Source organism: Papio anubis, chromosome 12 (genome assembly GCF_008728515.1).
Source record: "Papio anubis isolate 15944 chromosome 12, Panubis1.0, whole genome shotgun sequence".
NCBI lineage: Eukaryota > Metazoa > Chordata > Mammalia > Primates > Cercopithecidae > Papio > Papio anubis.
The window spans coordinates 33,479,789-33,504,627 of record NC_044987.1 but is presented as its reverse complement, the minus strand read 5'-3'; the positions used below and the strand labels follow the sequence as shown (position 1 = coordinate 33,504,627).

Genomic DNA, 24,839 nt, shown 5'->3' with positions numbered 1-24,839 from the left:
GAGATCAAATCTACTCTTTGTGAAGATACTCCTTGTGAATATTGTTGAAATAACAACAAAGGTTTTAGAATACTACATGAACTTAGTTGAGAGTGCAGTAGCAGGGTTGACAAGATAGACTTCAACTTTGAAAGAGGTTCTACCATGGGTAAAATGCTATCAAACTGTAATTCATGCTACAGAGAAATTTTCTGTGAAAGGAAGATTCAATCAATGCTACAGACTTCATGGTTGTCTTAAATTACCACAGCCACTCCAGCCTTCAGCAAACACCACCCTGATCAGTTCACAGTCATCAACATCAAGACAGGAGCCTCCACCATCAAAAAGATTATGATTTGCTGAAGGCTCAGATGATTGTTAGCATTTTTCAGGCATAAAATACTTTTAAATTAAGGTATGTACACCATTTTTTTTAGACAAAACACTATTGCACAGTTAGTAGACTACAATTTTACATAAATATAATTTATTTGCACTGGCATCAAAAATTCATGTGACTTTTTGAATTTATTTAGTGTACCAGGAAATTGTAAAGGGATTATATAATTAATTATAAAACCACTAATTCAGGTGATGTTTTCTAATTGATAAATCATGAGTATTTTATATATATATATATTTGTTAGTTTTGACCAAAGTCTTCAGTATGTTGAAACAATGAGTAAACAAAAATATTGGCTGGACACAGTTGCCCATACCTGTAATCTCAGCATGAGGAAGATTTACCATATTTAGGAAGATGAATATGTCATCTTGGGAGATTAATGACTATTTGCAGAAAAGAGCCCAAAGAAACATGGATTTTTGAAATGGAACTTCCTCTTGTCTCCTTCTAACTTTAAGTATTGAGTTTTGTTTTTTTTCTTTTTTTTACGTTTCTGCTAAAGCCAACTAAAATGCAGTTTTAATGCAACAGAAAAGCACCTGAGAAAATAATGGAAAGTATGTTTCAGAAACTTTTGAGGAGGGTATAGTTTATTCTGTCTCATACGTCTCACACACCTTCCATAATGCAGGATTTTCCTTAGTGCTGATTGACACCTGCCATCATGTGGCTAGGAAGAGAACAGCATTTTAATGGCACAAATGTAAGAAATAATCTAAAAGCTCTTTGTACTGACCTTAATAAAATGCTTATTACTTAAAAGGTGAGGAACTGGTATCAATTATTGATATATGCTTTTTAAAAAGTGCATCTTTATTGGAAACGCTAGAATTTTTCCACATAAAATGCAGCAAGCACTTCAATGATTTTGGTTAGAAGGTGTCATTGAAAAGGTGTCTTTGTGGTCAGACTCAGACTACCCCTAATACAGAGAGGGGCTTCTAAACTATGTAAACTTTGTGGTAACGTCTTCTCAGTTTCTGTACCACTACAGAAACCAGTCTTTTTCTTTAGATCACAGCTGACTTGGCTATGCAAATGCCACCATTTCGTCTTAGGCTGTTCAAAATTAATTTGAACCAATGTTAACATAACAAGAGACCTCCCTGGAAAAGGATGAAATGCTAGGTTGTGGCCTTCTGGAAGAGTTCTAGGGAACCTCTTCTTTGTTGTTTGTATTGAAATGGTGAAGTTGACTCTTTTGCCTCCATGCCACTGGAGGTGATAGTGCCACCCCCTAAATCCCTGGAACCTCACCCACCCCCATTTCTCCCTTCTTTATTTTTTTTGAGGCAGAGTCTCGCTCTGTCTCCCAGGCTGGAGTGCAGTGGTGTGATCTTGACTAACTGCAACCTCCACCTCCCAGGTCAAAGTGATTTTCGTGCTTCAGCCTCCTGAGTAGCGGGGACTACAGGCGCACACCACTTTACCTGGCTAATTTTCGTATTTTTGTTTTTTTAGTAGAGATGGGGTTTCACCATGTTGGCCAGGCTGGTCTCAAACTCTTGGCTGCAAGTGGTCCATCTGCCTCGCCCTCTCAAAGTGCTGGAATTACAGGCATGAGCCATTGAGCCTGGCCTCTCCCTTCTTAATACACTCCCTCTTGCCTGTTCTCCAACCCTATGGGTTTCTTTCTATTCCTCTTTATGTGTCACTACAGGCTTCTTTTGAACTTTATACCTTTGCCCTTTCCTCTGCCTTGAACATCCTCATCCATATCCTGTCATGATTGGCTCCCTCTTGTCACTGAGGCTTCATCCCACATATCTCCCCTGGCCCCCTGCCCTTTCCATATAGCCTTAGTTTAGTCCCCTTGAGTTCTAACATTATAACAGAAATACCTGCTCTCATGAAGCTTGCATTCTTTTTTTTGAGACAGTCTCGCTCTGTCGCCCAGGCTGGAGTGTAGCGGTGCAATCTCAGCTCAATGCAAGCTCTGCCTCCTGGGTTCATGCCCTTCTCCTGCCTCAGCCTCCCGAGTAGCTGAGACTACAGGCGCCCGCCACCTCGCCCGACGAATTTTTTTTTTTTTTTTGTATTTTTAGTAAAGACGGGGTTTCACCATGTTAGCCAGGATGGTCTTGATCTCCTGACCTCCTGATCTGCCCACCTCTGCCTTCCAAAGTGCTGGGGTTACAAGCGTGAGCCACCGTGCCTGGATGAAATTTGCATTCTAAGGGGAAGAAACAAACATTAAACAAATTATGTCTGGTGGTGATAAATGCTAAAAAGAAAAATAATGGAGCTGGTGGGGGATGTTGCTGTTTATGAATATGCCTGTAATCTCAGCACTTTGAGAGGCCAAGGCAGGAGGATGGCTTTGAGGCCAGGAGTTAGAGACCAGCATGGGCAACATAGAGAGACCCCATCTCTACTAAAAAAAAATTAGGTAGATTTAGATGCCTATTGTATATCTAAGTAGCCTTGTTTGGGGAGCAGCTAGATGTATGGTTCTGGAATTCAGGGGAGGAGCTGGGGCTGGAGATATACATTTAGGAGTTGTCAACATATGTGAGGCATTTAAAGCTATAGGAATGGGTGAGATCACCCGGGCTAAGAGTGTGAGACAGAAGAGAAAGGGTGGGAGGATAGAGCTCTGAGGTTCATCGAGTCCACAGTTTGATCAGATGTGGTAGAATCAAGGTAGAGTCTAATGTCCTCCTAAGGGACATTAGATCAGTAGGAGAACTGAGAGAAAGCTTTTTGGATGACTTGATCAAAATCTGTTTCTTCACTTGCATATAGTAGAGATGTTTGACCATAACAGACATAGGTTGTGGACCCAGTGGCTGCAGCGTTCCTTAGGACAGAAGGTCCGAATTATCTGGTCCACTTTATGCTCTTCCTTTACCCTCCAATCATTGTCTGACCCCGGGGCCCCTCACTTTCTAGTATAGTCCCTGACCTTGACAAATGATTTCTTGTGTGTTTAGCAATGTAGATTTTTTTTCTTGGCTATATCTTTGTCACCAATGGGGGAAGCTTCAACTTCAAAATATGTTACCTAGGGTTTATCTTAGAGAATTTATACCAGTGAACTTATTTCTTTTATTTTTCATTTTGATGAACATGAGAACTACCATTGCCCACAACATTTCACGTTTGCCTTTGACCTGTGTAAATTACAAATTTTGCTTTAGATTTCCCAGTATTTGTATATTCTTTTAGAGACAGAGTCTCACTTTGTCTCCTGGGCTGGTCACTGCAGCCTTGGATTCTTAGGCTCAAGTGATCCTCCTGCCTCAGCCTCCTGAGTAGCTAGGATTATAGGCATGTGCCACCATGGCCAAACAATTCTTCAGTTTTTATCTTTTTATTTTTATTTTTCAGAGATTGTGGGCCTCACCATATTGCATAGGCTGGTCTCGAACACCTGGCCCCAAGTAATCATTTCACCTCGGCCTCCCAAAGTGTTAGGATTGCAGGCATGAGCCACTATGTCCAGCCTGTCTTTTTATCCTTGAGTAATAAATGTACTTCCCTGAAATGAACTAGTTGCCTGGGTATTATTTTGGGACAAAAAAAAACTTATAGGGGGACTTAGAAGAAAAATTTATAACCTTCATTAAAATTTCAATAATATTCTCTTTGAAAGACTATTAAGGCCTCTATTTTTCTTTCACTTTTATTTTAAAACATAAAGTTAATAAAGTTAATGGGAGTAAAATCAGAATAGATTTAGATGTTTATTTTCTAACTTCTTAATTTTTTTTTTGAGTCAGAGTATCTCACTGTCACCTGGGCTGGAGTGCAACGGCACGATCTCGGCTCACTGCAACCTCTGCCTCCCAGGTTCAGGTGATTCTCCTGCCTCAGCCTCCTGAGTAGCTGGGATTACAGGTGCCTGCCACCATGCCCGGCTAATTTTTTGTATTTTTATTAGAGACAGAGTTTCACTATGTTGGCCAGGCTGGTCTCAAACTCCTTACCTCGTGATCCACCCGCCTCGGCCTCCTAAAGTGCTGGCGTTACAGGCGTGAGCCACCACGCCTGGCCTAGATATTTAAGAAAGAAAAAAGTGTGTCGGTAACATCAGTTGATTTTGAGCTTTCGTGTGAGCCTCAAGAGATGTGAAGAATCTATTAGTGGTGCTCAGTACATTAGACATCGGAAATATGTGTCTGTCGAACACCTAAAATGTGTTTGTTGTTATGTGCCTTGCATTATATTTCTATAGGGCAGCACTGCTTTGGATGATGATAGCAACTGACACTGAACATTCCAAGGTGCAAGGCACTGCTGCAGTTGCTTCATATGTTTCAACTGATTTAATACGCACAGCAGGCTTCAGAAGTATATGCTATTAATGTACCCATTTAAAACGAGAGGAAACTCAAAGGCACATAACTAATACATGGTATCGCAAGGGTTTGAACTCATGCTGTGGGGATCTGGAGCCTTCATATAAATCACAGTGTCACAAACTAAGACTCTATTTCAATTACAGAGTCCATTAATAACAATAACTAACATGTACTGTTGATATCGTATGTAAGATGTGCTAATAAGTACTTTAGATGTATTACTTCAATATCTTACAAAAATTAGGGAAGAAGAGAAGAACATAGTCATAAGTTTTGAAATTATCTTAATTTTCAACAAGTTCATCATATTGTTACTGAAAAGCGATCCCAATCCAAATCCCAAGAGAGGGTTCTTATACCTCATGCAAGACAGAATTTGGGGCGAGTCTCTAAAGTGAAAGTTATTATAGATGTCAAGAAACAAAAGAATGGCTACTTCATAGGCAGAGCAGTGGCATGGGCTGTTCAACTGAGTATACTTATAGTTGTTTCTTGATTATATGCTAAACAAGGGGTGGAGTATTCAGGAGTTTTCTGGGAAAGGGGTGGACAGTTCCTAGAACTGAGTATCCCTTCCCTTTTTAGACCATGTAGGGTAACTTCCTGACGTTGCCATGATATTTATAAACCGTCATGGTGCTGGTGGAAGTGTCTTTTAGCATGCTAACGCATTATAATTAATGTCTAATGAACAATGATGACCAGAGGTCGCTTTTGATGCCATCTTGGCATTGGTGGGTTTTGGCTGGTTTCTTTACTGCATCCTGTTTTATCAGCAAGGTCTTTATGATCAGTATCTTGTGCCAACCTTCAATCTCATCCTGTGACTAAGAATCCCCAGCCTCCTGGGAATGTAGCCCAGTTAAGTCTCAGCCTTATTTTACTCCACCCCTGTTCACGATAGAATTGCTCTGGTTCAAATGCCTCTGATAATACTTAGGCATATATTTCTGTGAAAACTTTATCCATCAATCCTTTGACAGTTCCCACATTAAATTTTTGACATGTAAGATCTAAAAATGTTCAGTGAATCTGATAAATCTATTTAAGTCTTTTCCCCATTCTTGAACCCAGAATTTATGAAGTAGTAGAATATTTTAAATGTTGAAAAAATTGTGTATCCCCGTTTCTCTTGATGAAAGTTTTCCCTGTATTTATTATTTTTGCCATACATCTTTGTTTTGCAGCTATGCCCTCGGTAGGTGATACTAATTAATCTGAAGTTTCTGGCTTTGGTGCTGTTATATGCTTAAGTGCAATTATCTGTGAAGTAATCCAGTTTCTTTTATTGTCTCATGTAAATGAGGCACAGTATGCCAAAATTCCACATGTATGAAAACAGATTATGTTTCTGGTATGTCTTAGGTTAACTTTTATTAGAAACCAATTTTTGATATGTCGGCCTCCATAGCAACATTTTTCTACAGTGATTTTGCCTGAAATTAAAACAAAAAAAAAAGAATAATACATCATCTCCATGTCCTGCATGTATAAAGTTCTGATTTTCACGTTTACTGAATTGTGGATGCTTTCCATCTCCTGATTTCCAGTTTCCCGGTGAAATATTAAGATAGTATTGAGAGGTGGTAGATCATATACAATTTATTGCAACTGCAATAATAATGGCTTTTATATTTTAGTGCTAACAATAATAAAATTCATTTTTAAATTTCTTATTTGTTTATTTATTTATTTATTTTGGGGACAAGTCTCACTTTGTTGCCCAGGCTGGAGTGCATTGGCACGGTCTTGACTCACTGCAACCTCTGCCTTCCGAGCTCAAGTGATTCTCGTGCCTTGACCTCCCAAGTAGCTGCCATTATAGCTGCCCGCCACCATGCCCGGCTAATTGTTGTATTTTTAGTAGAGACGGGGTTTCACCATGTTAGCCAGGCTGGTCTCCAACTTCTGACCTCAGGTGATTCACCTGCCTTGGCCTCTCAAAGTCTGGGGATTATTGGTCCCTCATTTGTGTTTTTTAATTGTGCAAAGAGCTTTTATATACATTTTTTTTTTCTTTTGAGACACACTTTTGCTCTTGTTGCCTAGGCTGGAGTGCAATGGCACGATCTCGGCTCACTGCAACTTCCGCCCCCCAGGTTCAGGAGATTCTCCTACCTTGGTCTCCTGAGTAGCTGGGATTATAGGCGCGCACCAACATGTCTAGCTAATTTTTGTATTTTTAGTAGAGATAGGGTTTCGCTACATTGACCAGGCTGGTCTCGAACTCCTGACCTCAGGCAATCCCCCCGCCTCGGCCTCCCAAAGTGCTAGGATTACTGGCGTGAGCCACTGGGCCCGGCGTTTTCATATACATGTTATTTGATCCTTACAACAATCTGAAACAACACAGCCTCTAAATGAGTTACTCAGTGTGATGTAGAGCACCAGTAAGTGACCACACTTTATGTACAGGACCCAATTCCAGCAGTTGGGGCTTGCAGCTCATTGCTCTGTTCTATCCCATGTCTTCTCTCTTTTAGTTTTGATTTTAATCACCTTGTGGTCAGAGATCTGATCTTTTCTTTTTTATATTCTTGTATTCCTTGTATATGTTAGGTGTTCCGAAAACCATCTTGGTTGTTCAAAATTTAGCATAGTGTTTAGTAGTACAAACTCCTTGATAGGAAAAAGAAAAGGTAATTGTTGAGAATTATCAGTTTTCTTTTTACCATTTCTCAGATTGTTTAAATTAATTCATTATGGTTAAGTCTGAAGGATAAATAAACTCTCTTTGGAAAAAAAATCATTAGTGAGAAGTAATTGAATAGGATAATTGCTAGGATTTCAGAAAACTGAAAGTGTTCATATTTATAGATCATATCTTTTGAGTCTGTAACTGAAAATGACTTAAGACTCTTAATGATAACTACAAATGTCTGTCAAAATTCAAAGCATGCCTCAGAATAGAAATAATGCAGTGTTTAGACAATGAAGCCTACCCTGGCATGTGTCCTTTTAGCCATTTCACTGCTCGTTAACAGAGTATATTAAAGAGGAATTAAAGATGTAGAACTGTGGCCAGGCGTGGTGGCTCACGCCTGTCATCCCAGCACTTTGAGGGGCCGAGGTGGGTGGATCACAAGGTCAGGAGATCGAGACCATCCTGGCCAATATGGTGAAACCTCGTCTCTACTTAAAAAAAAAAAATATATATATATATATATATATATATAGAGAGAGAGAGAGAGAGAGACACACACACACACACACAAATTAGCCAGGCATGGTGGCGTGCACCTGTAGTCCCAGCTACTTGGGAGGCTGAGGCAGGAGAATTGCTTGAACCTGGGAGGTGAAGGTTGTAGTGAGCTGAGATTGCACCACTGCACTCCAGCCTGGTAACAGAGCGATACTGTCTCAAAAAATAAAAAAAAAAAAAAAAAAAAAGAAAAGAAAAGAAAGAAAAATGTAGAACTGAGACTTTTTGTGGTGCTTTTTACTAGCTCTTGCAAAATAATACTTGGAAAGAAAAGAAGGTGGTATTTTTGCTTAGTAAAATTCAGGTTGTATGCTATTAGGAGTTCCGCTGTCGTAGCATGCAGTCAACATAGAGAACTGAGCTGACACTAATTTTAAAATATGTTTGTATTTTGCTATCCAGCTTTATAATCATCTGGGCATGAATATTTTTTCTTATGATGAATGCTAGTCTGATAGCTTGTATTTCATGGTTATATATTCAATTGCTAAATTTAAAGATTTGTAGATGCGTACGTGCAAATAGTCATCCAGTCTTTCTACTTTCCTGTTTCCCAAGACCCTCCCCTCCCTTTTTTTAATATTTGACATTGACTGCAGGGAAGAATTTAAAGGGAACTTTTTTTTTAAACCAGATAATGCTATTGAAAAAGCAATTAGTTTAAAATAGGATACTCTGAATAAAGTACTTTCATATTCTTCTGACTCTTTTTCTATCAAGATATAAACTGTAGTGAATTTTTTTTTTAAGTTTTGCTGTTTTCCTATGAATCTTTGGGTGTCAAGGTTTTTTGTTGCTTTTGGCTATGAATATGAGCTGCCACACAACACCTGCACTTCTGCTGTCTTTCATCGCGTCTCTAGTTCTTTCATTTTCCTGCCTTTGGCATTTATCCTAGTTTAGTAAGTTTTATTTTGGAGTCTTGTAATTGCACATCATATTGAAATATTTGCATTTTTATCTTTGCACTTTTGAAAATACATTTACTCTCTAGTGTTGGCCATCGCTTTCCATCGGTACAGTTGGGGAAGTGCTAGTCTTTATTCCATTCATAAACCATGTTTTGATGTTCTTCTTTGATACTTGGGAAGCACAAAGATACTTTGATATTATAAAAGGTAAATGTATATAAAGTTATTGTGTCACTGTCCCTTAAAAGTTTAACATCTGGGTGATGCACTTAATTTTAAAGGACAGAAAAAGTAAACCAAAATAGGCATGAGGTAGAAGAGCAAAATACCTATAAAAGATATCCTGAAGGGAAATTTTAAATAATGGTAACAAAGCTATGGATGAATGGGAAATATCAGGTGACAGGCCAACCAGATATTCAGAAATAAGGGAGCAGTTTCTGGTTACCACAATCCTTTTTGTCTTTGCTTCTGATTAAACCATAGAGCGTATTTATGCACTACGGAAGAAAATGCAAATTTAACTTGATAATTTGATACGTTTAATTTCCAAAGAAAGGGCAGCAAAAGCTTTTTAAAATTAAACTTTTGAGATAATTATACATTCACTCTTAACTATGAAAAGTAACTAGAAATCAGGTGTATTTCTCCCAATGGTAATACCTCATGAAGTTATAGTAAATAGTTCATTACATTTTACTTGTTATAATAGTAATTAAAAATAACAAATTATTCATAAATATTCCCTTTTTCCTGGAATCAGGATTCATAATTTGAAAAGCCTAACTCTTAGGGGTTCTTATCAAGATGCTATGTTACTTCATCCTGTGATTTATCTCTGTGTCACCCAGGATACTCATTTGCAAGTCAAACAGGAAATTGATTGGGAAGACATTGGGGCAGCTTGTGGGATTAAGAAACAGCCAGAATCACAAACTGTAAGGCCTCTAAGAGGTTTTTTATCTCTTCCTCTCATTTGCTTATCGGCCTCATTCTGTTAGCTGGCTTCTTCCACATGGTGAGTCATAAACATTGTACTAAACTTCACAGAAATTGTTTCTAGAGAGGAATTGTCTAGTTTCTCATTTTAAGACAAGATGAAGAAGAAAGAAAAAGAAAAAAAGAAATGTAGGAGGGGCTCTGATTGGCCCAGCCAAGGTCACTTAAAGACACTTGACCAATTACCCAAGGTTAAAGGGACAGAATATGTTGCATAGACTTTCATTTGAATATAGAGCTATTTTCAGAAACAAAGGAATTATTGTGAGTTGGGCAATCACTCCAACTCTTGTCTATTATAGTATGGCAATGACCTTAAGAAATTTCCGGTTAACGTTGTCATTTGAACAGAATACTATGATAGTTGTGTATGAAATTTTACAAGACTTAGAAACATGTTAATTCACTCAAACATTAGAAACATTCACTTAAAAATTTGGAGTCACGCAAAGATGTATACTATTACTGCTTAAATTCAAAATTGTTTTGGAGGGCCCCTAGTCTGTTCAGTAATATGAAACCAGAGGCAGGCTGGGCGTGCCTGTGTCACTCCTGTAATCTCAGCATTTTGGGGGGCCCAGGTGGGTGGATTGCATGAGCCCAGGAGTTTGAGACCAGCCTGAGCAACACAGCGAAACCCTGTTTCTACAAAAAATACAAAAATTAGCTGGACATGGTGTCCCAGCTACTTGTGGGGCTGAGGTGGGAAGATCACTTGAGCCCAGGGGGCGGAGGTTGCAGTGAGCCAAAATTGTGCCACTGTACTTGAGCCTGGGTGACAGAGTGAGACTCTGTCTCCAGGGGAAAAAAAAAAAAAAAAAAAAAGCCAGAGGCATAAAAATCTAAGACTTAAAATGAAAGAAACAAAATTGTCATATTATGATATGATTTTCCATGTAGGAAATTGCAGAGTATCTGTGAATTATTAGAGATAAATAAGAGAGGTTAGCCAGGTTAATATATGTAAATTAATTATATTTCTGAACAGAACCTTTAAAAAGTGGCAAAAAAAAAATATGAGACTCAAGGATAACTAAACAAAGGTTGTGCAGGACTTTCATGTATAAAATTAAAAAAAAAATTAAGATAGTAAAGGGGAAACTAGATAAATAGAAAACCAATCAATGAGTCCGTTCAAAAGAATGGTTTTAACCAACATTCTTTTTTTCCCCTGACTGTACTAGACAAGATAATTTACTGTAGTAAGTCAACTGATAGCAATTTGGTTAACTTTTTTTTACTAGTGTAGTGGTTTACCACAGGCTGGTCCTGAAGCTAGTGTATTTCCTTTTTTCATTTGGAAAATGTGGCCACCCTATGAAAACCTTACCTTTTTTACATTCCAGACTTCTACCAAACCTTTGTATCTTTCACATATTTTCAACAGCAGATATGCTGTTGTTTGAAAAACTGATGTACTCTTTATTTGCATAATCATGTCTAACTGCCTTGGTGGAAAAAAAACTGCGCTCCATAGTACTTGCTTTATTTCTATTGAGGGAAAATAAAATATCCCCTCCCATCTGAGACTTTTAATTATATTCACTTTACGTTTTACCCACAGAATTATTTCTGTTACTTCAGGTAACAGAATACTATGTAAGTGATGCAAGTAAAATAACACGTGTTTTCAGGATCAGCAGGAAACCAGAACACAAACTGGGAAAGTCTAGGTCTCAATTAATTATTGACATCTAGTAAAGCTTTAAGCTCCTTGGGACTTTGTTTTCTTTTTTATAAATGAGGAGTGTTCAGCATTTCCCAAAGTGTAAAATGGAAACCACCAGCAATAAAATAAACATTTTATTTATTTACTTATTTTAATTATTTTGGCAGCGGGGGACAGAGTCTTGCTGTGTCCCCCAGCTGAAGTGCAGTGGTGCAACCTTGGCTCACTGCACCCTCCACCTCCTGGGTTCAAGTTACTCTCCTGCCTCAGCCTCCTCAGTAGCTAGGATTACAGGCATGCACCACCATGTCCAGCTAATTTTTGTATTTTAAGTTGAGATGGGGTTTCACCATGTTGGCCAGGCTGGTCTTGAAGTCCTGACCTCAGGTGATCCGCCCCCTCAGCCTCCCAAAGTGCTAGGATTATAGGCGTGAGCCACCGTGCCCGTCCAGAATGAACATTTTGAATGTTAGTAGTTCCATATTTATTTCAATGTGTGTTGGATACAAAACAACTCTGGATTTAATGAAAATCATTGCTTTGTAGGATGCTTAGTAAAAGAAGTAAATCCATTTATAAGGAAAAATGTAGGACATGGCCATGGCTGAAATCATGGAAGTAGAATGTGAATGACTAGAATTTGGGAATTCATGGAGTAGGTGATCCATGCTGCTTCTGCCTCGAATGTCTTTTTTTCTTTGGAGACGGAGTCTTGCTCTGTTACCCAGACTGGAGTGCAGTGGTGTTACCTTGGCTCACTAAAAGCCCCCCGGGCTCAAGTGATTCTCCTGCCTTAGCCTCCTGAGTAGCTAGGATTATAGGCATGCACCACCACGCCTGGTTAAATTTCGTATTTTTAATAGAGATGGGATTTTACCATGTTAGCCAGGCTTATTTCAAACTCCTGACCTCAAGTGATCCGCCTGCCTCGGCCTCTCAAAGTGCCGGGACTATAGGCATGAGCCACTGCGCCCAGTCCGGATGTCTTGATTTGATTGTCTTCTGTGACTGTGTACTCTGCTGGACAGTGTCATTGATTAGCCCTAAGTTCGCTACCTCATTTATGGAGCTTACACTTAAAAACTGCTACCAAAAACTGATTTCTTTTCAATTCCTTTTTTTAAAAATTTTTAATGTTATATTTATATTGCTTTTCATAGAGATGGGGTCTCTCCCTGTGTTGCCCAGGCTGGTGTTAAACTCCTGGGCTAAAATGATCCACCCACCTAGGCCTCCCAAAGTGCTAGGATTACAGATATGAGCCACTGTGCCCGGCCCTCTCTTCAGTTTCTTAAGAATGAATGAGCTTTCATATAATGAAAACATTAATAATAGGTTCAGCCAGGTTCTGCTTATATCTTTTGCTTAAAGATACAAGCTGTAAACTGTAGGATTTGGGAAACTTTATAGCAAAGCGGATGGTGGACCATAGCATAGTTTCATTTTTATTTACAAAACAGATGAAATTTATGGGATTTTCTACACTGAAGTAGTTGGAAAGGATAGCAGTAATTTATTTTCAACAAATATTTATTAATCTCTTTCTCTGGGCTGGATATTGCTCCAGGAGCTGAGAATACAACTCTGGTCAAAAAGAGCTTCTGCCTTCTAGTTAGCAGAAACAGACATAACAAAGAAGAAAGTCAAAATGTATTATCAGATGGTGATATATGCTCTGGAAAAAGGGAGGTAAACTAGAATAGGTAGCAGAGGGGGCTGTAGGTGAGTTTTTCATGTCAGGAAATCAAGGAAGGCCTAAGTGAGTAAATGTCATTTAAGCAGAAACCTAACAAAGAAAGAAATCAGTCTTATTTATTTATTTATTTATTTATTATTATAATTTAAGTTCTAGGATACATGTGCACAACGTGCAGGTTTGTTACATATGTATACATGTGTCATGTTGGTGTGCGGCACCCATTAACTCGTCCTTTATATTAGGTATATCTCCTAATGCTATCCCTCCCCTCTCCTCCCACCCCACGACAGGCCCTGGTGTGTAATATGCCCCTTCCTGTGTCCAAGTGTTCTCATTGTTCAGTTCCCACCTATGAGTGAGAACATGCAGTGTTTGGTTTCTGTTCTTGCAATAGTTTGCTGAGAATGATGGTTTCCAGCTGTATCCATGTCCCTACAAAGGACATTAACTCATCCTTTTTTATGGCTGCATAGTATTCCAGGGTATATATGTGCCACATTTTCTTAATCTAGTCTATCATTGATGGACATTTGGGTTGGTTCCAAGTCTTTGCTATTGTGAATAGTGCCACAGTAAACATACGTGTGCATGTGTCTTTATAGCAGCATGATTTATAATCCTTTGGGTATATACCCAGTAACGGGATGGGTGGGTCAAATGGTATTTCTAGTTCTAGATCCTTGAGGAATCGCCACACTGTCTTCCACAATGGTTGAACTAGTTTACAGTCCCACTGACAGTGTAAAAAGTGTTCGTTTCTCCACATCCTCTCCAGCACCTGTTGTTTCCTGACTTAAAGATCACCATTCTAACTGGGGCGAGATAGTATCTCATTGTGGTTTTGATTTGCATTTCTCTGATGGCCAGTGATGATGAGCATTTTTTCATGTCTCTGTTGGCTGCATAAATGTCTTCTTTTGAGAAGTGTCTGTTCATATCCTTTGCCCACTTTTTGATGGGGTTGTTTGTTTTTTTCTTGTAAATTGGTTTGAGTTCTTTGTAGGTTCTGGATATTAGCCCTTTGTCAGATGAATAGATTGCAAAAATTTTCTCCCATTCTGTAGGTTGCCTGTTCACTCTGATGGTAGTTTCTTTTGCTGTGCAGAAGGTCTTTAGTTTAATTGGATACCATTTGTCAATTTTGGCTTTTGTTGCCATTGCTTTTGGTGTTTTACACATGAAGTCCTAGGCCGTGCCTATGTCCTGAATGGTATTACCTAGGTTTTCTTCTAGAGTTTTTATAGTTTTAGGTCTAAATTTTAAGTCTTTAATCCATCGTGAATTAATTTTTGTATAAGGAGTAAGGAAAGGATCCAGTTTCATCTTTCTACATATGGCTAGCCAGTTTTCTCAGCACCATTTATTAAATAGGGAATCCTTTCCCCATTTCTTGTTTTTGTCAGGTTTGTCAAAGATCAGATAGTTGTAGATGTGTGGTATTATTTCTGAAGGCTCTGTTCTGTTATGTTGGTCTGTATCTCTGTTTTGGTACCAGTACCATGCTGTTTTGGTTACAGTAGCCTTGTAGTAGAGTTTGAAGTCAGGTAGTGTGATGCCTCCAACTTTGTTCTTTTGGCTTAGCATTGTCTTGGCAATGTGAGCTCTTTTTTGGTTCCATATGAACCAAGTAGTTTTTTCCAATTCTGTGAAGTAAGTCATTGGTACCTTAATGGGGATGACATTGAATCTATAAATTACCTTGGGCAGTATGGCCATTTTCATGATATTGATTCTTCCTATCCATGAGCATGGTATGTTCTTCCATTTGTTTGTGTCCTCTTTTATTTCACTGAGCAGTGATTTGTAGTTCTCCTTGAAGAAGTCCTTCACATCCCTTGTAAGCTGGATTCCTAGGTATTTTATTCTCTTTGAAGCAATTGTGATTGGGAGTTCACTCATGATTTGATTCTCTGTTTGTCTGTTATTGGTGTATAAGAATGCTTGTGATTTTTGCACATTGATTTTGTATCCTGAGACTCTGCTGAAGTTGCTTATCAGCTTAAGGAGATTTTGTGCTGAGATGATGGGGTTTTCTAAATATACAATCATGTCATCTGCAAACAGGGACAATTTGACTTCCTCTTTTCCTAATTGAATACCCTTTATTTCTTTCTCCTTGCACCGTTATACATCTACTCTTTCATTGTATGGGTACATCATAATTTACCCAATCATTTCCTTGTTGATAGTCATATATGTAGACTGGATTGCCTTCCAAAATCACCCTTTTTAAGGCAAATTGTGTGAAAGAGAAATAGAGTCTACATGCATGGAATTTTGGCCACGTTAATCACTAATGCTCTATTCTGTATAACTTAGAACTAAATCTAAGCTATGTTTGTTGCTCTGAGCCTAGTTCCCAGATAGATGTGTAGATATGTTTCTTCTTAGATGTGCAGAGAATTTTCAGTTAATGAGTACAATTAGAGAATACCTAGAAGTGACATTAAATATTAACAACTTTGTTTTTCTGTAGTCGTAGTAAAATACGCATACCATATAATGTACCATCTTAACCATTTTTAAGTGAACAGTGCAGTAGTGTTAAGTATATTCACATTATTATGCTACCAATCTCTAGAACTTGTCATTTTGCAAAATTGAAACTCTATACCATTAAACAACAGTTCTCTATCTCCCCCTCCCCACAGCCCCTGGCAATCACCCTTCTACTTTCTGTTCCTAGGAGTTTGACTATTCCAGATACTATGTGCAAGTGGAATTGCAAAGTATTTGTTTTTTTGTGACTAGTTTTTTCACTTCACATAGTGTCCTCAAGATTCATTCATGTTGTAGCATGCATGAGAATTTCCTTCCTTTTCAAGGCTGAATAATATGCCATCGTATGTATACATTATATTTTATTTATCTATTTATCCATGGAGGGACACTTGAATTGCTTCCACCTTTTAACTGTTATGAATAATGCTGCTTTGAATATGGGCATACAAATATGTCTTTGAGACCCTGATTTCAGTTCTTTTGGATACAATCCAGAAGTAGTATTGTTGAATCGTATGGTAAACTATTTTTAATTTTTTGAGGGCTGCCCTCCTGTTTTCTATAATGGCTGCACTGTTTTACAATCTCACTAACAGAGCACAAGTGTTCCAGTTTCTCTGCATCCTCACTAACAGTTTTTTTTTTTTTTTTGATAGTAGCTATCTTAATGGGTATGACAACTTTGGGGTTTAATTTTGCTCTTAGACATGGTTGGGGTAGGTGGAGATATGTGCTGTGTATCCATGAATTCACAGGGTTAACAGATCGTGAATATTTTAAAGGAACAGGAAGCATCAACTATTTCAAGACACTGATGCAAGAGCAAGCTTTGTAGTAGGGCAGATATTGTCAAAACATCAAACATTTTTTACTGCGCATTTTAAGATACTAAATGATTAAGAAGGATAATCATTGTGTAAACAGACTAATATAAAGTATGTTTATACATTGGATAATTTAGTCATTCAAAGTTTCATTATTTTAATTGGCAACAGTTAGTTAACAATAATTTCCTTTGCCTTTTATTCTTTCCAGGCTATGTTTTAAGAGGTTTTGCTGGCAGCCCCCAAAAAGCAGGCGATAAAAATGAGAATAGCTTGATATTTCCATGGCAAGCTTCTCAGTGTTGTTGTCACTGGATCTTGGATGAGGATGAGACAAGCCACATTGGAGAATGGTAAAGCTAGGAATCTAGGCAACTTTGTGGGGTCTGCTCTTGGCCTGATTAGCCATGTGGTGACAAGTGGAAAGATAGACCTGGATCAAAAGGAGGATAAGCCTATAAGAGAAATAACCATTAGAAGCCACTGGCAGAGTTCCAGGCAGCTAAAGTCTCAGGAAGCCTGTCTCATCAGAAGTGAATCAGGCTGTGGGTGGGGACGTGAAGACTGACACTCCGGAATACAGTTCCTTTCCAGTCAGAGAACAGGAGATTCTCCACTCAGCACTGTTGACATTTTGAGCAGGGTGCTTTCCTATTCCAGAGGACTATTTCGTGTGTTGTAGGATATTTAGCAGCATCCCTGTACTCTGCCCACGAAATGCCAGTAGCAGACCAATAATCTTTCCTTTTCCCTAGTTGTGACAACCCAACATGTCTCTAGACATTGCCAGATATCTCCATTTGATGAGAACCACTGGAATGGGATATTTACTGGGGTGCCATTTCTAGTGTATCTAATAGGTATCCCTTAATATTATCTGACTTACAATTAGTTGGGGGGTACTTATTAGTCTTTTCTACTAGACTGAAGATCTCTAAAGATAGGGGAGCTTCTTATTTTTATTCTTTTTCGTGCCCTGCCTTGTCTCTTTATGTGTAAGTTGAAGCTCAGGAAATGGTTGTTGAATTGAATTTAGATGAAGTATTTGTGCAAGTATATATAATCTTCTCCAATTTGAGTATAAGTTGCATAAACTCAAATAGATTTTACACATTTGTATAATAATTAATGTTGCTTGACACCTCCATATATGCCAGACATTACGCTAAGCTTCTTACATGAATGCTCTCATTTAATCCTCAGAGCCACTGCACGAGATGACTTTTATTATTCTGATTTTATAGATGAAAGAATTGAGGCCTACCCATTAATGCCTATAGGTAGCAGAACTGAAAGTCTAACAGGCATTCAGAAGTGCAGCTTGTAACCTCACAGAAGATTACGTACTCAGCTGTCTCCATACCCAACAATCCACAGGGCATTGCGTGAAGTGTTGGTGATGATACTGATAGTTCATCAAACCAAGATGGTAACAGTCTGTCAGAATGTTATCAGAGTTTTAGCTTGGCAAGTCAAGGACTTTATTTCTACTGATTGCTTTTGTGAAACAGTAATTTGGTAAACTGCAAGCCGTTCATATTGACTCCAGTAGTCTGAAGCCAGATCTAGCATGGTAAAGCAAGGGAAGGGAATTATGTTGCCTGAAAGAGGCTAGCAATGCCTGCTGATCTACCCATTAATGTGTGTCTCCCTGGTCCTTCCATCCGGCTTCCTCCAAAGTTATCTTGTTCACCTTCTTTAATTTTGTTAGCTTCTTTGCCTGGACCAGCAGGTATAAATGCAATCACCCACTGACCCATTATTCACCCATTATCCTTACCATCTGGTAGCCTCTGTGCCATGATAAATATCATTGACAAATGTGTAAGACAAGGGTCCATTCTTCAGGTGCTGAGTTAATGATGGAGATGAACGTAAATAGCATCAGTGATGTAGGATGTGATGGGTGCTAGAAGAGGCACATAGGCAGAGTGTTACCCAAGTTCAGAGGAGGGAGGAGTTACTTCTAGCTGAAGGAATTTGGAAAGACTTAGTGGAGGATATAGTTTATTTCAATCAGAGCTTGTTTGTAAACAGGGGCAATGTGAGGCATACTGATACCTTCTATCTGATTCGAAGTGCTGTGGTATTTTTTTGGTCTATGGGAAGCTGTTGTCTGGTGATATCTAAGAAAGCTTAGCCCTGACAGTTGGGTAAGATTTCAGCCAGATTATGTAGAGGCAGAGATGGCATTCTCATAGGAAAGAAGATATGAGCAAATGTGGGGAGATGCAAGAACATGGATGGCTTTAGTAGGGAAAAAATCAGTTATGTAGAGCAACAGAAGAAAAAAATTCATATAATAAAAACCTTAGAAACCAGGCTAAGGAGTTGGACAGAATTCAGCAAGTATCAGAACTTTAATGAGTATTTTTGGGGTTACATGATTAGAGCTGGGGAGACTGGATTGTCACTCGCTAAACAGCAGGACTTTGATGCATTTTTGCATTCACAAAACGTAGCAGTGGACCTGGATGAATAAAGGTATACTGAGTGAATCAGTTTTATTGTTAGTATTTAGAACAGCTCATAGGAGGAGTCCACAGGCAAGTGAGATTAGTTAGAAGGCTACTGTATTAATGCTGAGAAGACATCATGCATCCTAAATGATGACTCCACTAGTGGAGATGGAGAGAAGGAGATGTAAACAAGTGGTGAGAGTGGTGAGTGAAAATAGAAATGGCAGGGACAATACTGATGGTATGGGGTACAGGGCTGAGGAGATGGAAGAGGAGGATGAGGTTTGTAGGTTACCAAGTGAATGTCAGTGCATGTGAAGGGAATGATGGATTGCAGATGGTAGGGAATTTGCTGAGTTTAGCTTGCAATGTTTTAGGAGAGGTAACATAGTGATTAAGAGCACAGAATATGAAATTTGTGCATCTTGAATCTGCCTCTCATTAGCTGTTGGATCACTTAACATTACATTTGTTTTCCCCATTAGTGATAGGAGGGTAATAATAGCACCAGTGTAAGGTTATTATGATGCTTAACTAAGCTAATATTTGTAAAGCTCTTAGAATAGTGCCTGCCAGATAAGAGCCACATAATTATATGTTAAATGAAATCAGATTATTAGGGAGCTTTCCAAATCTGTATCCAAATATAGAATAATGAAAGGGCTCAAGATTAGAACATGAATGGCTTGTGAGGCACTTGTTTTTCCTTCCTGGTATTTAGGAATTCTTGATTTAAGAATACTCATTTTGAGTTTAGTGGCGCAGTATTTCTTTTTCATCATTGGCATTTCCCATTTCATTTTGGATATCAATTTTTGGAAATGTCTGTATGATTTCTCACATTTTCATTTGATAATTTTTGGTGCAGGTCTCAGCCTGTTAGTATGCCATAGTGCTCGGAGGCAGTCAGTATGAAAAGATAAAGCACAATGAAGGCTTGGGTTTCATATTGTATCGGTGGTTCCCAGGCAACTCCTGCTAATTACTAATGGAGTGTGATTGTATCTCCCTTTCTCTAGTTTCACAGCTATCTCTTTTTCTTTGTTTAATGACACCACTTATACTTCTACTTTAAGACTACCACTGAGATTATTGGGTACTTCTGAAGTCGGGGTAGTTACCAGTAAGTCAAAAACCAATGAAGACTGAAGTCACCAATTAATGTTCTTAGGGTTTTTGGAGGCTACCATGGCCATATTTGCCTATTTGCTAAATGTTGTCAGTTGGAGAACATTGTTCTCATCAGTAGAAGGACTCCTGAATGTTCTTTGCTGCCATTTGGAAAGTTACTGAGAGAAAAAGAAGGCATCTCTTGAGATTTCCCTGGACAGTGTTAAAGAGGCTTTAAAAAGAGTAAAGAAACTTTTAGTCGTCATTCTTTAAAAAGATGGAGAATATAGTTAAGTGAGGTTTATTATAGCTAATAGATCAGTTTATGCTAAGTCAAATTTATGATATTGCAGAGTAGTAATTTCGTATTATTTTAATACCTCCATGCTCTATAATAGTACACTGGGACCCTGTTTGTCTATGTATTTATACCGCTCTATATAAACAGATACTTGGGATTTGGACCACAGTTTGACTTTTTTCAATAACTATACAGGCTTAGAGAAGTTCGTTTGTTTTGTCTAATGTATTGTTAGTTACATTTTCAGTCTTTCAGTCTTTAAATATGAATGCAACTGTTCAAAACAGTGGGAAAATAAGGTTCCTTTTATGATTTCCAGTAATAACATTGAAACAAATGCAAGGACCAGAAATGTTTTAAGATAAAACTTTTTTTTTTTTAAATTAACTGTGGGTCATCTTTTTTGTTTGTTCATTTGTTTGTTTGTTTGTCTTTGTTTTCTTTTTTTAGTGCTTCCCTTTCCAGCTGTCTGACTGTCTAGGGAGATGTGAGAAAAGGTATCTGACTTAGCCTTGGAGTAAGGCTTACAATCTAGTTAGATAGAAAAGCCTATTATAAACTTGAAGCATTTCAAACACATGGACTTGTTGAATTGTGATGAGCTCCCTGTAAGTATAAAAGGAGATGGAGAGAGATGAGTATGGACTGAAGTAACAAGCCTTTGTTACCAGGAATGGATAGAATCCTGGTTTGAAAAAGGCAAGTCAATTCTAGAGCTCTTTTAGGTGGGAGGAGCACTCTGAGCCAAAGACCTGAGGTGAGCCAGAGCTGAGGAAATAGGAAAGTGTTGCTAGAGCGAGGCTTCTTTGTTACATAGCTTGGAAATGCCCTCTGCCTTCTTTAAAACAAAGCAAGTTGAGTTTCCAGATCATCAAGTTTTAAGTATGCTGTTGGGGGCAGCCTGAGCAGCCTGATGTTGGCAGCCTATTCAAAATGACAAAAGAATCATCCCATTGTTCTATCAGAAGGAGTAAAATGTGGCTGTGAAACATCCCTTGTATGCCTGGGCAAGCTGTCTTCCTCTTTCCTCCCCTTAGCTTACCCCACTCCCACTACAAAAACAAAAAAACAAACAAACAAACAAAAAAAAGTAAAAGGAGAAAGTAAAAGAAAAAGAAAACCAATAAAGCAGCAGACATCTTTCCTTCCTCTTATTGTCACCTTTTAACTTGATTTAGTTATTCTCTTCACTATCTTACTTTTTTTCTTTGTCCTGTACTGTGTTTATATTTCTTTCCCTTCCAATGCAGATTGAAGCTGTACTTTATTATGACAACTGAAACACCTTAAGCAATGTGTTTGTGTATTCATTCTTATTTTACATTAATCTGAACCACATTTCTTCAGTGGTAAATGATGGGCTTGTTGCTAATGACTTGAGATTTAAATAATTTCCAGAGCAAGAATTGTATGTTTCTTTTGATTTCTTCATCTAGATAGAATACTGCCACTGATGGTGAATATCTGATGACTGTCCTGTGGTCCAGATAAATGTATGGGTAAAATAATGTGACGTTTCACTGTGTGACTATAAGGGAATCCTTCCATAGGACCTAGGTAGGGTCAAGATCTCTATAGGGTAGCGTTTGACACCTTTGAATTAAGGGTACACATTTCAGTACTTGTCTAAAACACAAATATTTTTAATACTATCATTACAGAAAAAAATTTGGAATTTTCTCAATGCATAACCTTAATTTGTTGTAAATTCATTTATAAATTTTAGAGTGTATCTTTAGACTAACTTAATAATTTCTCATGGTTGACTATTTTTCAACATTAAAAAAATATATTTTTCTATCATTAGTGCCCAAATGAGTTTGTGTTGAATCAGTGGTGGATTATAGGGGTGGGTAGTGGGTGGTAGGTGGGTATATCAAGTTCTGATCTCTTTCTATAATAACAATAATACATAAAATGGATTACTTTTTGTTTCACTGTTATTTTCTATAACTCTGTTGCTTTTCTTGTAGAAAACACTGGTAAATTGGATCTTGCTTTCAAATTTCCTTCTGAAAACCGTTCATCCTTCAATTTCCTCAGCCACAGTGGGGATGATTGAATTATTTCTACACTGTTTGTGGACTGCAGTGATTTAATCTGAAAGACTTCCAGATGCTTTGAGAGCAAAACTGTTCTATCGTTATAGAATGCTTTGCTCCATGCCCGTGTGGACTGTGTGGTCCTGTTCTACAGTGTATGCAGTTTGATTGTTACCCTTTTTTCCCACAGAGTGGAAAGTTTTGCAGTTCACAAAGGTAATTACTTATGACCAAACGGTGGGGGACATCTTTAGATAATTTAGTGGCAACAGAAACTAACCCCCAAGAATGAACACATTTATCCATATATAACAGCCCATAATGCAAATACTGGGAATTTGCTTTGTTAGCCAAAAGTGAGAAGGTTAAGGATGATTTCAGAAGTGGAGTGCTTGCTGGTACTCTCACGTGACAGAGGAGCCTGCCACCCAGACAGGTGACAGGCACGCACCTGGTGGGAGTAACAGCCATGACTAGAATCTCCAAATTTCCCACTCTTTCAGTCTGGCTGATCTCCACCCTGTATTCTACTGTCTCAAAGGTCTATTTTTCTTCCCAGCAAACATTACTAGGTCAAATTAAATTTAGAAATGAAACTTGAGAAGCCCAGAGAATTGGTAGGTTCACACTGACATCTTTTTGATGAAGAAAGAACTGGAAATCAACGTATTCATTTTAGGTCTAGGAGCGCCGTTTGCTTCATTTAATTTGGTCTACTTTGCAAAAGATCATGCCCTGGAAGACAACTTGCGGAACTGCCTGTTTTAATCCACCTTCTTTTCCTCAGGATGGTAGTTCACCTCTTGCTCCAGCACTGCCTCTGGAAAGGGGTATTTCAGAGCATTTTTAGTAGCTAGAGTTAGTGTAGAAATCATGTGACACAGATTTTCTTCTTTGGTTGGCTTCCCTCCATCAAATTTATGTGATTGAGAAACTAAGACCACATATGGTTCAGTTTTATATTACAGAGGCTGTGTCTGGTTGAGGCCGGTAATTCCCTAGTGTCTTAATTGGCCAAAACATCCAAATCACCAATTTAATCCAAGTATTACTAGAGGGAATATTTTCTTTGGAGTTCCCTGCAGGCCCTTGAACTAAGCAACAACCAGCAAAATCTGAGATAGTTTTCTAACTGGAAAAAGCCTTTGTTTCATTAACTCTTAACTCATGGAATTATTAAGACTGTCAATATAAAAAAATAAAGATTATTGGGTTATCAAATATAAGCAATTATTTATTTGTCCTTATAAATAATGACCTCCTCTGAGAAGCTCTTATGATGATATCATCAGTGAAAGCAAGGCATTGCCTCTAATAAAAATCATTTTTACCCCCAAAACCACACCTATATTTAAAGATTATGTCATTATTGAGGATATTTGAGAAGAATGTGCTATTCTGACAGATTTCAAAAGTAAAATTCTAAAACAAAGAATTTCAATCAAGTAGAGCATTGCTGAAAAAAAATAAGGGCATTATTTGGCCATGAATTTAACCATGAGTTTATTGGAATTATTAGGTTATAATTAAGACAGTGTTTGTGCTTTTACAAATTAAGTATATCGGAATGTACATGCATATCCCCCACCCACCAGCAGCATGTGGGGAATAGCCTTTGGAAGTGAAACTGTAGGAATGTTTGTGAGAAGTTTCTCAGGGTAGCATAGAGTTAGTATTCAATAGCCTGGTGGTCACATCTTTTCTGCACATGCTTACATAGATTGTGTGGTCTGCTCTTGGCCTTGTTTTTAAGTTAAAGTTTAATGATGCTTGCTTTAAGATTGCCGTCACTGGTTTTCAGTCATAGACTACTAATGACTGAAGTCCTTTCCACTAGAAAGGGATGACAGGAAAGGTCAAGAGAGAGAGTTGAGAAATGAGAAAGAAAAAACAGAAAGTCATTAACATTTCACAAGATCAGTACATAGAGATTATTACACTAGCTTCTACACTGGAGTCCCGAATATAGATCTAGGAAGCACGTGAATTCAATAACTAGTTGTATATATGATATATGATGATGAGTTTTTGTCAAAATCTTCATGAACTGGGAAATTCAGCATAGTGTAGTGAAAAATGTAGGGCTTACGTTTCTCTAGCAGAGACTCTTCTCCTCATCAACTATATATCATCATAGATGACAGATTTAATCTTGGGGTCCATGCTCTGAATATTGGGGTTATAATCATTTCCCTCCCTACTCTACTCCATGGTTACTGTGTAAACTTATGTCTGTGAAAGTAGTTTGACATCCAAGTTTTGAATAACCTTACCTCTACTACTACACGTTTTGCCTGATTTTGTAATCATTGCTTACCGGTTTCTTTCCCATTCTAAGCTGTAGACTCCTTGAAGCTGTGTTACTTGTCTCAGAAGCCTTAGCACATAGCACAGCTGGGCTGAATGATTGTTATGAGTGAATGTTTGTA

At 38.2% G+C, this 24,839-nt stretch overlaps 1 protein-coding gene across 2 annotated transcripts in view; it reads left to right on the top strand.

Annotated features, from left to right (window-relative positions):
• ARHGAP42 (Rho GTPase activating protein 42) overlaps positions 1–24,839 on the top strand; it is a 313,699-nt gene that overhangs the window by 110,867 nt on the left and 177,993 nt on the right. The window contains exon 1 of one of the 2 annotated variants that reach the window (XM_009187162.4): positions 9,798–9,823. The exons of the other annotated variant lie outside the window; for it this stretch is intronic. Coding sequence (XP_009185426.2) covers positions 9,821–9,823 — 3 coding nt within the window. The 5' untranslated portion in view covers positions 9,798–9,820. Of the gene's footprint in view, positions 1–9,797; positions 9,824–24,839 lie in introns of those variants that run through there. 2 annotated transcript variants of the gene reach the window in all.